This window comes from Mus musculus, chromosome 2, assembly GCF_000001635.26.
Source record: "Mus musculus strain C57BL/6J chromosome 2, GRCm38.p6 C57BL/6J".
NCBI classification, from domain to species: Eukaryota; Metazoa; Chordata; class Mammalia; order Rodentia; family Muridae; genus Mus; species Mus musculus.
In genome coordinates, this window is record NC_000068.7 from 49,509,400 (window position 1) to 49,526,325 (window position 16,926).

At 37.1% G+C, this 16,926-nt stretch overlaps 1 protein-coding gene across 2 annotated transcripts in view; it reads left to right on the plus strand.

Moving 5' to 3' along the window:
• Epc2 (enhancer of polycomb homolog 2) overlaps positions 1-16,926 on the plus strand; it is a 101,193-nt gene that overhangs the window by 58,645 nt on the left and 25,622 nt on the right. For both annotated transcript variants that reach the window (XM_006498011.3, NM_172663.4), the window contains exons 3-4: positions 3,816-3,961; positions 13,072-13,278. In XM_006498011.3, coding sequence (XP_006498074.1) covers positions 3,816-3,961; positions 13,072-13,278 — 353 coding nt within the window. The remainder of the gene's footprint in view (positions 1-3,815; positions 3,962-13,071; positions 13,279-16,926) is intronic.

Sequence of the window (16,926 nt, forward strand, 5' to 3'; positions counted from 1 at the left end):
GTTCTTTGGAAAGCCTTGATTTCTAAGTACTCTGATAGCATGTTTAGTATGTCAGAGAATACTTACGCTATACATACTGCTGCACTCTTGTGTAAGTAAAAAGACTGAATAGGTGAGAATTGTATTAGAGATTGAAAGGCCATGAGATGGAAAATAAACTATAGAAATAGAATGTTTTGGTGTCAAACAAAAAGAAGTAGCAGAAAATATTGACTGCTTAAAATACTGTATTGAACAAAGTGCTGTTCCTTTCCCCTTTCTACTTAAAAACTGATAAATAGACATAGCTTTAATTAGTACTGTTAGAAGGTAAGAGGTTTAGTTCATCATCTTGGTGAGAAACATGGCAGCTTGCAGGTAGAAATGCTGCTAAAGGATCTGAAGGCAGCCAGAAGATTAGACAGCACACTGGCCAGACTTGAGGGTATACATGATTCTTCAAAGCTCTGATTCCACAGTGACACACTTCCTCTAACAAGGCCACCCATTCCCCAATAAGGCCACACCTTCTAATAGTGTCACTTCCCATGGGCCAAATATACTCAAATCACCACAGAGGACATAAGAAAATAAATGTACACCCATTTAAGTTCTCCCAGATCCACAAGTCATGAGGAAACTGTGAAGGGGGTAGAAACCAAGCTAGTATTACAATTCCTGGAGATTGGAGAGGAAAGACAGAGGAAAAGAATGTTTCTCTGTATCATACAACATGTAATAAGCATGATATTATATAGTAGTTAACAGTCATTTTGATAATGATACTGTGAAGACAGCCACTGCCTGTCCTTTTTATGTGCTCCTTTGAATTGGATTCTACTCATTTTATACCATGCTTAGCTAGCTGTTTAATCTGAAACCATCTCATCATATTTCAGCTACTGGAAATCTGGTCTTTCTAGTTTTATGTGTTTTCATTCCATTAGGCTGCTGAGCTTATTAGAGACTTGGAAATGAATATGGTATAATGCTGAATAACTTTGAAAGGCATTCCTGGCTAAACTATGCATGTATCTCCTAAGCTAACGCCAGCCAGCATATAAACACATCATATATTCTGTCAAGAGACTACCCTAATTTCTTTCCCATACAGTAGTTGTTGCTCTTCTTACAGAAAGTAACCGCACTTTCTTGGTGGACACCGCAGGGAATTTTCTGCTTTCTTTCCCACTTTGGCTTTCCTTCTCAGTGTGCTTATTCACACCTTTAAATCCTCTCCTTTTGTTCATTGCTGATAGGCTTTTACCACAGGAAATCTACACGCAGGAAGACACATAACCCTTATTCACTGGTCAGGGCCTTTTTAAAAATTTCATTCTTTGAATTAGGATCTAGTTACAACATTTCTCTCCTTTCCCCACTCTAAGCCCTCTCATATTTCATCCCTACTCTCTTGAAATTCAAGGCCTCCTTTTTCACTAATTGTTATTGCAATCATGTATGCTTATGTATATGCATAGGTATTCCCAAATAAAACCTGTTCAGTCCATATTATGGTACCTGTATATATGTTTTCAGGGCTGGCTGACTGCCACTGGGCAACTAATTGGTGTGCTTTTCCTGGGAATGCCTGTTTCTCCTGCTCCCAGCATTCCTTAGTTGCCTGCAGGGTTAAAGCCTCATGGGCTTCACCCCATCTATTTGGCAGTCTGTTGTTGTGCTTGTTCAGCTCATGTTTGGGCAATCACGTTGATGTGACTTTATGGGTATAGCTTCTGACATTCCTAGGAGACACATCTCACAGCAAGCTCTTACAGTATTTCTCTCCCCCTCTTCATTAATGTTCTCTGAGCCTTAGGTACAGGAATATTTTGTCAATACTTTCTGTCAATCTGTTATATCAACACATTTCCAGCTCTTTTGTCTCACATTTCCACCTCCCTTTCTTATGTATAGGGGCCTGGAACACTAACCCATTATTTTTATCATTTGTTATGTAGTAAGAAAAAAAAATGTTTACCGGGTTTCATAAACTGAGGTGTCAATAAATTTAAAATATTCTGCTTATATAGTTTAAAAGAATCATTTTGTACAGTATTTATCAAATACAGGTTTAGCCAACAGCATTTAGTACTCATTTTACCCCAAGTGCTGTGTAGAGCTATGTAAGTATGATGAAAGCAGTGACAGCTTTTTGTCTGATACATAAAGAACCCAAGTATGCAGTAAACAGAATGCTGAAACACATGTAGCTGGTTGGCAAACAGCATGAAGTCTGAATCTCTAAGGATTCTTGTACAGTTTTCAAATAAGGACAGTGGTAATGCTAGAGTAAAGGGGTGCTGGTGTAAGCCAGTCTTTGCCCTGGGTCTGATTTAGCATATTGTCAGGTCTGTCAATCGTCACCATTAATCTCTCTAAACTATTTCCCAGCTTTTCTTGTCCTTTCCCCTGTCTCACAAGCAGGGGTGCTGGCTTTTGCCAGAATAGAATCTAGGTAGAGCAGATAGGAGGTGGAGGAGAAAGAGGTGAGTAAGATAGGTAGGTAGGTAGTAAGTAGGTAGGTGTGCACAGATGGTCATGCACTTTTATATATAGCTCTGCCCCTGAACCTGTGGGAATTTTTGTTTACTGAGTTACTGCTGCTTAGCATTTAGGCAAGTCTTTCTTTAAAAATAGCTTCGACTTGTATCAGATACCTGGGTAACTGTCATTAGTCTGTATACCAAAGGTGTATCATTGTGTGCAGCTGCAAATGGCATTTTCTTTGTGGAAGAAAGAGTAGTGTTGAGTAATCTGTATAGTTTGTAGGATCTATAACATCTCTCATTGAGTCTGATCTGAAATAGATTGACTTTTTGAAAGCTTACTTGTAAATAAATGATAATCATTTAATTAATATAAAAAAGGTAAGAATTATGTTTTTAAAACAAACTGAGTATACTTTTTAAATTAATCATAAGTATAGAATAGTGTGTGATAAGTTCACCAATAACTAGAACCTCCTGACTTATTAACTTTATTATGTGGGATGCAATATAAGTTAAATACTATATAAATTTATGTTACTGAAATTAACAAGTTTGAGAATATATTTTAATTGATAAATACCAGCTTATAATTTCCTCCTCACAGTCCAAAATAGCTTACTAGCAACTTTTAAATCTTAGTCTAGTTGATGACTGAAAAATACTGTGTGTGTGTGTCTGATTTGCATGTTTAAAAGTACATTGGTATTTATTCTCCACTAAAAACTCTTGACCAGTTTTTTAAAGGTATTGGGGTTTTTCTTGTATTTCTGAGAAATTGTAAGAAAAGTGGACTTTTTCCTTAGTTCTTTGACACAAAGTTTTATATGTAAAAATTTAAATTTATTATAGCCAATTATTTTAAATTAGTTTTTGTGATATTTTAAATTTAAAACTGTCTATATAGTTCTTTCTGTAATTTCTTTTTATATATTAGAGTACCTGGGCTTTTATGTTGAATGTTGTGATATGTCATTCTTAGCTTTACAGTAAGATAGGCATTAGCTTTCATTTGTTTTGTAACTAGTCAGCTATTCTGACATCTTTAAAAATTATTTTTACTTTATATTTTATTGTCAGTGATTTACATTTTGTGCTGTATGCTAAGCTTAATTCTAGATTTTTAATGTTCTTCTGTAGTCATTGCCACATTGGCATGTTCATCTGTTATAATTACTGTTTTATGTTTTGTCATATATGGGAAATACTTTAAAAAGTAGTTTTGGTTGGTATTCTTATTCCATATATATGCAAAGCAATATGCCTGTCACTGTATAGTCTCTAAAACTAAGTATGTAACTTCATAATTTCAGCTCAATTTGAAGAATTTCTCTTTTTCTTTTCTAGCTTTTAACCTAGACAACGAGCAACCAGATTATGATATGGATTCAGAAGATGAGACATTATTAAATAGACTTAACAGAAAAATGGAAATTAAACCTTTGCAATTTGAAATTATGATTGACAGACTTGAAAAAGCCAGTTCTAACCAGGTACTGTACCATATAAAATTGTCTCTTTTCTTATAATTAAACCAATTATAATTGGTTATATTATAATTAAACGTTTGCATCTGAATATTTAAGGATGTTATCTGAAAGTGCTGCACTCCCTCCCTCCCTCCCTCCCTCCCTCCCTCCCTCTTTCTGTCTGTCTGTCTGTCTTTCTGTCTTTCTTTCTCTCTTCCTCTCTCTTTTTCTCTTTCTCTCTCTTTCTCTCTACCTCCCTCCTTCTCCCCCTCTCCCTTACTCCTCCCAACCCTCCTTCTCTCCCTCTCTCTTTCTCTCAGCATCCTAGAATTTGTATTTAAACAAAATACTTCGTAATTTTTTTTTAATAGGAGCTTAGAGAATACTGTTGTGACTGTCATAATGCCTTGATCCTTTGCATAGTTACTGTGGTTTTGATATTTCAGTAACTAATTTTATTTAATTGGGTATCTGAAGTAGTTATCTTAAATCTTGTTTTCAGTTGCCTAAATTTATACAAGTTTCTATTATCTTTTAATGAATTTTAACTATAATAACATACATTATAGTGTTGTTATATGACACTATAATTGAGAATTTTCTTTAGTGAACTGTTCCAAAATTTCACAAGGAATTTGAAATAATAACTATCTTTCTAGAAAAAAAATTAGACATCACATGTCAGGAGGCTTTAAGTATTTATCCTTTTGACTTAATGACCTCATGTCTAGAATTATTCTTCAGAAAAGTAACTAGGTGGCTGGGAATGTAGCTCAGTGGTGAAGCTCCTACTTCAGATGTGGAAGACCTGGCGGTCTCTCCCATGTGCCACAGAAACTCAAAGAGAGACATTTAACTGTAAGATAGAGTAGAATGCAGACATTAAAAATGACTCTAAATGGTGACTAATACCATGAATATTGTTTATGTTTCTGATTTTGAAAACAGGATACAGAATTTATTTAGAAAACTATGGTTTGTTTAAAAAATACTTGCATATATGCATTAGGGAAAAGAAGATACAACAAAATGCAGATAATGCTTGTATTTAGATGTAGAGATTTGGGGGATTTTTGTTCTTATGCTGTTTCTGTCTTGCAAGCTTGCTATAATAAAGGATTTGTTATTATATGATTAGATTTTTAAATAAACTTTAAAAAATTACTTTGGTGTACCTGTGTGGTATATTAATGTGCTAATTACTCATAAGGTACTTAGGGATATAACAAAATTACAAATAAAATATACAATAGAGCCTTAATTTGTTTTTTTACCAGTTTAAAAAAATCAATTTCCTCTACAACTTAAATTCTTTAAATTTCTAAGTTCATGGTTCACAACCTGTTGGTTGTGATCCTTTGGGATCATCACATATCAGATATTTAACATTATAACTCATAACAGCAAAATTACAGTTATGAACGACCAACAAAGATGATTTTATGGTTGGTGAACTGTATTAAAGGGGCACAATTAGGAAGGCTGAGAACCGCTGGTTCTTCAACATTAGTAGCTCTTCAGAACATTTTCAAAGCCTTTCCATTGGAAAATTACTTAGCTATACTGTAGGTAGGTAGCTGTCCTCCCTTTGTCTTGATAGGAAGTAATGCCCAGTGTTCTATCAAAAGAAGCACACTTTGGGGCTGAGGCTAAAACTCAGTTAAGAAAGTACTTACCAAGCCTGGAATTGGATCCCTAGCACAGTCATGCAACCAGGTGTGGTGGCGTGTGCCTGTCATCCCAGCTCTCCAGAGGCAGTCGGAAGAATTACAGATTCATCAGTTGGCAGCATGGCAAATTTAAGATCAGCCTGGGACACATAACCCATGTTTTAAAGTATTAAACCTACTAATATTTTAGATATCTTTTTTTATATCTTTTTTATTCTTTTTTCTTCATTATCACATCAGGATTCATTAGATCAGTTTATATCCACAGCTATCAAATAGTTTCTGGGGTCCTTTTACATACAGATGTTCCCAGCAAATTTAGGCTGAGCTAATCTTTTGGAATTTATTCTATTTTCTGTAATGGCTTAGAAATTCACTTGGTATGGCTGAGATCCTACATCAAAAGTCTTCTATTTTGTTTAGTGCCTTACTTTCTTAGTGTCTAGGCAAACAAATAGTTGATAACACTGAATGAGACAGATGACAGCTTATTCAAGTAGGAACAGGATAAACAAGGCACACACACCTGGCAGTTCACTGTGCACAGCTGCTCAGTGCCATCTCATTTTCTCTTTGCTTAGGAATGAGATTCTGGGCCTTCAAAGTTGTCGCTGAGCAGAGTACTTGATAGCACCTACTTAAAAGCAGAGAAGCAATGGCAGCAGTGTTATCAAAGGACTGTGATAAGATCCTGTTACCAGAACTAAGAATTTCCAGACCCCAAAGAGCCATCTGCCCTCCTAACTCCCTGCTCTGTTAATTCATGGATCTCTTGTTTTTCCTTTTGGGAGCTGGCATAGCCTCACAGGGCAAAGGTTGAGTTTATTAGGTTGGTGGAATAAAAACTTTAAAAGATAGGCAAGATTTTTGCTCCTGTTGTGGAGATCCTAGCAATGAAATCGTTTTTGAAAACTGTCACCAAATGCTGTGATTAGTTTCAGTCTATCATCTATGGCTTATTTCTGTATTTTCCTATCCTTCTCCGTCTGTAGTGCTGGACATTGATCCCAGGGCCCTTCCTTGTATATTCTAAAAATTCCACTGCTGCTGAGCTGGCTGTCCTCTGTATCTTAAAACTGTCTCTGGTGTTCTTAAACAGTTTTGTCCCTCTGGTTTTGTTTCCCTGAGCTGCTTCTGTTTCCTTGTTTGTTTTTATTTCTTTGAGGCAAGGCCTGGCCTCATCTCTCAGGCTGTGGAGTTGGCCTCAGGCCTCTTGAGCGCTGGCAGTACAGCTGGAGACTTGGTGGGATTCCATTCTAGTGTTCTTACCTCACCGCTGGCTCTAATGGATAGAATAAGCCATGGACCTCTGTGCCTATGACCTCTATGGTGCTTCAGGACTTTCCCCCTTTTCTGATATAACTAACCTCTTTGCATCTCCACTAAGACCCCTCAAGCTTGACACCCTTCCAAGACGAATTGCCCTTTCATCCTGGATGGTCCTAACATGTCTTTGCAGAGATTATACAAACTCATCTCTCTCCTTTTTTTTTTTAATCTTTTCAGTCATGACAGCTATTTCCCATGCCTGAACTTAGATTTTACTTCATACTGGAAAGAGGAAAGTGGTGGGATCATTTTCTTAATCACTCAACAAAATTGAACATGGGTGATAGTTTGGATAAAAGTATTAAAAATAGCAGTGATTGAGTCTAGGTTAAAAAGACACAGGTGTTCTTTGAAACAGTTTATACTTGCAAGCTTCTTTGTACATTTGCAGTCTTTTCTAAGTGAAAATGGTTTTTGGTGTTTTGTTGTAGGGCTTTGATTTTTTTTTTTTTTTTTTTTTTTTTTTTGCTTTGGTTTTTGGTTTTGAGTTATTTGTTTGCCACAAGCTACCATAAGTTGCGTTCTCTTTCACTGATTTTCCTTTCAGTATAAATACCTTAATAAAACACTTTCTAAAACAGAAGTTTTCTCTTCTCTCTTTTTTCACATAGATGATGTATTTATTAACACTGATTTTCACCTAGCACACATTCCCATAAAAGACTACTTCTTGCCTTCCAGCATCCCTGCCCTGAACAGAGTGATTCTAATAATATGTGGGGAAAACAGACACCCATCACCCATAAACTGTGAAATTTTCCTCCCTTCCTACTTAATACCTCCTTTTATCTTCTCACAAAGGCAGATTTCCAATCCTTCCTGATTTGCACGTGTAACTACATACTTCTTCAGTATTTCAGTTTTACTTATCTCTCATCACATTTCTTAAGTTTTTGTCTTCTCAAAGAAGTGTCCAAGGGTCTTTGTTCCCAAGAGAATCCTTTCTTTTCATCTCATCTTTCTCAACAAACCACCATCTTGTCTCTCCCTTTTGAAAATTTTTAAAAGATAAGAAATAACTTGCTGCCTCCTACATTTCCCATAGGCTTTTACTCATAACCGACTAAGTTGGATACTCCCACGGTCTTACTTGCCCCCAGATTGCCACCTGAGAACCTCTTTCAACCCATGTTCATCTCAGTCTCCCTGTGTTAGATGATGTTGCCCACATTAGATGATTTTCTTTTTCCTCTTTTTCCATTGCCCTTTTCCTCATGTGTTAATACTCATTTGATGTTCTGACCTCAGCCCTTACTTACGCTTGTATAACTTAAGTTACCAGTAGCCTCCTGCTGGTCCTCAAACGCTGTGTCCACCTGCTGAGCTCCACGCAGTGTTTCTCTAGAACATCTCTGACAGGGCAGCAGAATTTTCAGATTCATCGTCTTCAGACCCCTTGTCAATTCTACAGCTCTCCCTTTCTTTCTTAAGGACATCTTTCATTTGACTGTCCAGTCTTGTACTCATAATCATCCACAGCCCTGTTCTTCTTATAGCTCTTCACTGTTCCCTTTGCCTAAAAGGCCAAGCCTGCATTCCTAATACCGTGGTTTTAGTAAGCAGCAGTCTAAATGCCAGTGGGATGATTCTTCACTAAACTTCACACTTGCTCCACGTCCACCATCTCCACAGCCACATGTGACGTAGTGAAAAAGCAGCCACACTCGCTTCTGCCCTGCGCCGTCTCCTCGCCAGGGTCAGCCGTCCTATTTTTCTGGCACTAGGTTCCTGCCAGAATCTATGAGGTTAGAAATAGAAGGGGAGCTAGAACTTTGGGGTCTTTCTGGGCATCCTGATAGTTAAATAGTTCTTTTTCAAGAGAAATAATATTGATAAAGGGCCATTTTGTATTCTAGTCTTCATTACGGCTGTCAAAATGTACAGCTTTTAAATAGTCACACTGAATGCTGTGATATGTTTTAGTACATGTATGTTATTAAGTCGATGAAAAACAATCTAATTTAAAATTTTTCTAGATTTTTTAAATTGAATGAACAAGACTATTTTTGCTTGCATGTTTGCAAACCATGTCCATGCCAGGTGCCTGCAGAGATAGAAAGAGGATGTTGGATCACCTGGAACTGGAGTTAGGGGGGTTGTGAGCCACATGTCAGTCAGCTCATGCTAACTGCAGAGCCATTGCTCCAGCCCCCAAGTAATCTAACTTTTAAAGCAACTCTCTCAAATTTAGTGTTTGTTTATGTTTTCCATTACAGCTCAAAGTGTTTTAAAGATTTGTTTTAACTTTGTGTTGCTGGAAAACCAGAGTGTTTCTTACACATTGCTGCGGTTTCAGCACATCAGCAATCTTATCAGTGTGTGGCTAGAAAACAGTTCCTAAATGAAACTGTAGTGAAAGTTTTGAATGAAAGAATGGATTACAAGGATTTTTCTTAAGTAGTTAACTCAAATGAGCAGCAGATAAGTGGAATAGTCCAATTTGTTTGTTTGCTTGCTTGGCTAGTTGATTTTTGTTTTGCTTGTTTTGAGTCAGGGTCTCATGTAGATCAGCCTAGCCTGAAGCTCCTAATTTCCATGCCTCTACCTCCCAACTGTTGAGGTTGCAAGTGTTTCTCACTACACCTGGAAGGGATACGAATTTTAATGGGTTAGCTTTGGTTCTTTATGAAGAAGGAAAGTATTGTGTTATTTAGCTGTGGTATTAATAGGCTTCAAATTGAAATAGAACTCTTTTAATTTGGACACATGTCCTTTGAAAAATAGTACAAGGCTGATGTTACAGTGCTTTCTTGACGACCCTGTCTCTGAGACTGGGATTCTGTCAAAGCTTCATTACCATAGTTTGAAGACCTGAAAAAATAATGCTTTTTCCTCAACTTAATACATGTAGAATACTCAATGTGTTACAGTGTATATTTCTACTTAATTAAATGATGATATTTTTCCTCACATTGGCTTTTTATAATTGTGTGGAGCTAAAAATTACAAGTGATTTAATAAGTAAAAATGTTTTTCATGTTATCTATATAAAAATCATGACACTAGACACTATGTCAATTTTAAACTGAATGCAGTTATTCATTCTTAGAGAGCAGAAAATGAAAAGGTATCATTTAACACTTTAAATTTAATGTGAATGATTAGTTATTTGGAAACCACTAGATTTGAAAGAAGAGAGGTAAGACAAAGAGGGCCTATAAGCAGTTGCCCTCACAGATGCAGACTTCACTAGATGAAGCGCCTCCGTGCTCCACTGTGTCTGACTACAGCAGTACTCTGGCTGGAAGTCCCCACATTCCCTTTCAGTGTTATTTGTCTTGGTGTCCACTTTGTCAGTGTGTTTAGCCAAAGAATTTATCTTAGTTTATTTGCTCTTTCTCCTCAATCTGTAAACTAATGGAGCTGATACTTTCTTTTTGCTTAATTGATATTTTTTAAATCTTTAATTTTTTAATAATTCATTTGTTTATTCAATATATATTGAAATTGCAAGGCCTTGAGTTTTGTCTGTCAGCAAAATAAATGGCCCTTAGAACCACACAACTTGTAATAGTCTTCAAGAGAAGCCCATTGGTAAGGAGTATTCTCCCTGCCTGTCATTCCCAGATAACCAGTGAGCCCAGAGCTTTTTCAGAAGTAACAAATTTGCTACAGAAATTTTCAGACCAGTTCACTACTGGCTTCCACTGCTTTTCAGTAAGTGAAATGCATGTTGAGTGACAGGTTTTTTTTAAAACTTAGTACAGAGTGGTAGATAAGGCCTAGCACTGTCCTGCCTAGCTGTAATCCCAGCAGTGAGTAGGCCGAGGCAGAGCTGTGAACCAGGACTACAGAAGAGCAATCCCTGCATGTGTGAACAAACAGACAAATACAGAAGTATCATTGGTTGTCATTTTATACATGTTTGGAAACTATAATTGAAACTTTAAAATGTCAGAATGTTTAACCATAAATTGTATAATAAATTATTGTAATGTCGAATATTTTAAAAGGTAAAAAGAAATTAGAAGCTGGAACAAAGAACATGAGAAAAAGAGAGGTAAACCGGTGATTTAGTCTTCCAGCACATGCAGGAGCATAGGATGCTTTCACAGTGTGGTGTGGGTTAGGAATCTCACCTTTGCTCTGCTGACTGGAAAAGAGCCCTTGTTCTCCTCCCTACTCTACAATTAGAATAAGATCTTGATTTAATTAGCAAAGATTATAAAATAGTATCAGCAGTGTAATGACCAAACAGCTGAAGCACATGCAACATAGCAGAGCATTGGTTCTTCTGGGCTCTGGAACATGTGGTTGCTGCCAAGAATGCCATGATGCTGTCAGTATGAGTTAGAATCTATGAGCTTCAGGGAGTCTGTTCTGGATTAATAGTGTCGGTCATTAGGTGAGTGCTCACCTTGCCTGCCTTAGGTCCTGAGTGTAGGTCTGCTACACTCTCCCAGGCACACATAGATACACGGGTAGGAAATCAGTTCTTGTTCTAGTCCTGCTCTTGTAGACCTTAGGGATCTAAATTACTGTTCAACAGAATTGTTTTTAACAGTTTGAAGCTTTCTATTTTACGATTCCATTAGAGGGTCAGGGAGATACCTAGCAGGTAAAAGCAACAGCGAGCCTGATGGCCTGAATTTAGGTCTCAGAACTTGTGTAAAAAGTCAGATGCAATAGCACAAGTCTGTAATCCTACAGTAAGATCATGGAATGGCTAGCAGAGATAGGAGAATCACCTTAAAGCCCCCATGCTAGTTAACCTACAGTTGACAGTGCAGCAGCAGAAACAAGAGAGCCTGCCTCAGCAAGAACCTACTCCTGAAGGCTGTCGTCTGCCTCCACATGGGAGCATTTCCATACATGCATACACATTAAATAAGCATAATCTTAAAAATAGCTTTAAGAAAATATGTTTAAAAATACCAGTCCTTTTTTATCCTCAGCTGACTGTCATGTGGACTAGAATACATGGGCTGAATTAGCAGTATATTCTTTTCCTTGTAGGAATTACATATAAGAGTAAAGTCACTATGCAGGCTGGCTTAGTGCTAGAAAATTCTTGTTGTCAACACTGGTTCAAGATACTGTCAACTCTCTGACAGATGCTTTCCATAAGAGCTCTGACATAGGCATTAGCGGGCTTATTTCTCCTTTATGGATTCAGCAGGTAAAATGTTTATATAACTGAAAATAAGATGTATAAAAATGTCCTTAATCATATGCATTGCCTTACTCCTCGAGAAGATTGGATCACTCAACTAGCTTTGTAGCAGGGTGTAAATGGAGCTGTCAGTTATTTATAATGAGCTCTAAATTAGAAAAAGATCAAGTAATTTCAAGGCTGGAAAACCTACCAGAAGTAATACAGCAAGGTTGTAATGGTTTAACTGAATGTAGCTTGACAGTGTTTACTATCATTAATCGTTTGAACACAGTGATGCTGGTGACCTCCTGAAGCCTACTCTTCTGTGATCTTTGGACCATGTGTTGACAGTGTTTGTTTAGCCTGCCTTATTTAGCACAATTAGGTTAGACTTCCAGTTGGAGCAATAGGAAAGGGCAGCCAAATTATAGTAGACCAATTAATTAACCTTAGACATCAGTACTATAGGCTTGGGAATCCAGTGATCACATCTATTCTGTAAATTTATGTCAACACAGGAACTCGCATGAGCTTACATGCATATGTTCCAGAGGTTGGCACCTGCTTTCTCAGTAACCCTCCACCTTACTTTTGAGTTGTAGTTCCTCACTGAACCTGGAGTTTGCTGACTGAACTGGACGAGCCAGCCATCAGTATGCAGGAGTCCTTTGTCACCAGCTCCTTGCACTGGGATTGCAGGCACACACACCCCCCATACCTTTTTTTAAGTGGGTGTCAATGCCTGACATCAGGTCCTCATGTTTACAAGGCCAGCATATTTCTAATTGAGCCATCTCCATAGCTCCTTATCAGATATTTTAAGTAGTGGAACTACTGCCTCCTGGACAAAATATGAATTCTTAAAATAACATCCCAGTTTAAGAGACTTTTGTTAGGTTGAATAGACTTCCATCTTCACCTGCCGTCACACTATCTAATTGTAATTATGTCAGTGGATCACATTTTCTGCGATTGCTGTAGTTTATCCTGATCTCTTTCTCAGATGTTTCCATTGGTGACATCTTGTGCTTTCTATTTAGCTTGTAACACTTCAAGAAGCAAAACTGCTGCTAAATGAAGATGATTATCTTATTAAAGCTGTATATGACTACTGGGTGAGAAAACGAAAGAACTGCAGGGGGCCATCCCTCATTCCCCAGATTAAGCAAGAGAAAAGAGATGGCTCTACCAACAATGATCCTTACGTTGCCTTTCGGAGGAGAACAGAGAAAATGCAGACTCGGAAGGTAATGTCCTATTGTAGTTTAACTGACTGTAGCTTGATAGTGTTTACTGCTTATTATTTGAACATAGTGACACTGATGACCTAACCTGATGAAAGCCTACTCTTCAGTTGATCTTTTGAGCACGTGTTGACAGTATTTGTATAGCCTGCTGTAGCAGTCTGATCACAATTAGTTTAGACTTCCAGTTAGAGCAATAGGAAGAGTTTCTTGTGCTTAGAACTTTCAGGTTTTGAGTTCCTCACTAAGCTGTATGTTCTCATGAATCACTTCTATTTGGAAAGTTGGGAATTTGAACACTAATTATCCTCATTGGAGGCTTAAGATTTTTGAAATAATATTCTAATTCCTGCAAATGAGAATAGGTCTTGCTGCCTGTAAGTTTATGGGGTAGGAAGTAAGGAAGAGTTGTTCTACCAATCCCCAAGAGTAACAGTGGCGGGAGTTTGTTTGTTTGTTTGTTTGATTGGCTCATTTTTTTAGTTGTGTCAGATTTCAAATTGACAGATATGTCTCCATGTCTCAATTCAGAACTGTGAACCAGAATTTAAGAGAAGTAGAATTTTGTACTGTGGAATTATATGTATGATATAAAATAAAATGAAAATATTGTTTCAGGGTGTTATTTACCACCCTGTATTTCTCATAAGAAACAGTAAATACTACTCATGGTAACATATTCTCTTAACATCACAAGGAATTAGGAACACATAGCTAAGTACTGAAGAATTATAATTTGGAACCAAGCATCGTCTGTGGATTCTAGTTTCTCCTGATGTTGAAAGCTTGTCTGACAACTGTTAGTATAACACTGTAAAGTATAGCAGATGTAGGCATTGTGTATTTTAGGAAAAATCTCCTACTGGTTAATAACTAGGAATTTTCTGTAGGAGTCTTTATTATTTTCCTAAACATCAGAGGACAAATTTTCCAAAAATATACGACTCACTATCACAGGCCTAGTTCTCAGTTTAGCACTCCAGTCTTAGCTAAGGAGATGTAGGGATTCCGAAGATATAACATTTTAACTAGAAAAGACTAAGATGAACTAGGTTTACGAGCACAGTTGAGCTTTGCTTGCATGGAGACTGTTGAGATGCTGAGAGAGACTTGTCGGCATTGGCGATCTGAACTGCCAGCTGCCTTTTAAAAGCAGTGTCATCAATTGGATTACATTCAGACATGGCTCTTGATAATCTTTGCTGGAAGGAAAGAAGTATTGTTCTTCTTTTAGTGAGTAAATGTGAAAATTGATATTGATTTGCATGTAAGTAACATCCTGGATATAAAAATATACTTTATTCTTTTTTAGCAGCATTGTATTGTGAGAACTACTAGTAACGTTTCTTAAAGTAGGCGTGTCACCGCTCCTTGATCACCAATAGCAGTTTCTCATAAAGGCGCTTCTCACCTTTTCCTATGTTACTTTCATTTCCCTTGCCATCAGGGTACTACTGCATTTCCTTTTCAGTGCTCTTTGCTTTTTATTCTTCTCAGTTGTAGACCAAATGGATTATCCCTGCCATGGACTGTGTGCTATTAACAAATGTTTATTGTGTTTCAAAATTAGAAGGTGCGAAAGTGTTCCTCGGGGTTTACTGCATACTAGGTAAAGAGGAGGGAGGCAGGAGGGAGCATGCAGGGATGCTGCTGCTGGTAACAAGGCCCTGTTTCCTTGTTTGCATCATTAAACTTAAAAACACTGCCTATGAAAAGAAAAGGACTACTGAAATGTTTACATGACAGTCTAGACTTAGCTATAACTCACTGAACTAAAATTAATTTGGGTATTAATAAGTACTTTAGGACATTTTTATACCAGATGATCTTATCTAAATGCACTAGTTAAAAAATCTAATCAGCATGTGTATTTAATATGCTAATTACATATATACAGTCTTATTTATTGCTTGTGCCATCTGTCTTCCTCTGTTTGGCTCAAAAAAAGTAATTAGGTGGGAAGGAAAACTCCCGGGTTCTCAGTTCTGCCTATGCACATCAGCCACCTGTGAATCGCCTTACATTATAGAGAGACATGCAATTGCTCGGAATGACAGTACTTACAAAATCATTTCCCTAGGGAGTTGATGGTAGGTACAGAAGTATAATATGACTACAATTAAAAGGAAAGAGTTAACCCTAAGAGGCTGGAGGGATGGAGCAGTTAAGAGGACTTGCTGCTCTTAAAGAAGACCCAAGTTTGGTTCACAGCTCACAAGTACCTGTAACTTCAGCTCCAGGGTAACTCAATACCTCTAACTTCTGTTAGACACCTGTATGCTTGTACACATACCTGCACACACAATATAGTTAAGATAAAACAAGAGTGAAAAAGTTTTTTTAAAGGAAACACAAGTTGGCCTAGAGCAGAGAGGCCGTTATAAACAGTTAGAAACTGGAAAATAAGGCCATTGGAAAAGATTAGAAGTAGTGTCAGCTTAGACTTCCAATTTTTAATGTTGATTATTTATATAAAGATAAACCTGGAAAAGGATTCTGCTGTTCAAGAAAATAAGAATGTTGGACCCGTAGTACTGCACAGGAGCCAACCTGTAGTTAGGTGGGAATGTTTAAGTATTAAACAATGAGAGTAATAAATCATAACTCATAGACTAGCCCATGATCCCATACTTACGTAAAAGGCAGATTAAGGTTGAGATAGGACGAAGGTAAAAGTTACTTAGAGTGCCAGGTTTTACATGTGTCTGTACTGTCCTCTGTCCCCAGACCTCTCCTCCACATGCTGGTGGTCTTCTTATATCTTCCTCTACTCCAGATCATTTCTGTGTAGTTGGACTAAAACCTGTAGCCTGAGTTTAATCATGGAAACGCGTCAGTGAAACTCAGGTGGAAAAATACACTACAAAAGTAACTATTGTCCATTAAAAAAAGGAAAGTCACAAAGTCATGGAAATCACAGAAAAATAGAACTTTATACCCTGTATTTCATGTATTTATACCCCTTTCCAAGATCTATTTATCCTCTTTCTGTTTTCAAGACCATAAATATACACATCTCTGCACACACAAATATAGATCAGGATTCTACACCTGGGAAAAGTGTGGTATTTGTCTGAGTCTTGGCTTATTTTGTTTAATGATCTAAAATTTTATCTGTTTTGTAGGATATGATCTCGTTTTTATAGCTGAAAATTTCTTCCGTGTGTGTGTGTGTGTGTGTGTGTGTGTGTGTGTGTGTGTGTTTTCTTTATTCATTCATTACTTCTTTTTGGTTAGATGTCAAACTTAAAAATATCAATAGAAACGGAGTTTAAACTTTACCAATTAGCAGCTATGATACTAATAATTATTTCAAGTAAAAGAATCATTGAACATTAAACGTATGAGGAATTTTAATGACAAACTAAATATATAATTCTACATCATTACAGGTTAATTTAAAAGGCAAAGTAATGTATTAGTAGATAAACCCAACAGTTACCATCCTGAGTAGTCAGCATAATAGGACAAGTTGTGTTATCTAACGCTCGACAGGATGTGAGGCGGGCTCAGTGTCATTTCTGTAGTAATGGTACCAAAACACATAACCTGAGTTTAATTGTCCAAAACCATCAGTACACTCAGTTGAAGAATACACTACAAAAATAAAGATTCTACATTTTAAAAAAGGTCATAAAGTCATGATGACCA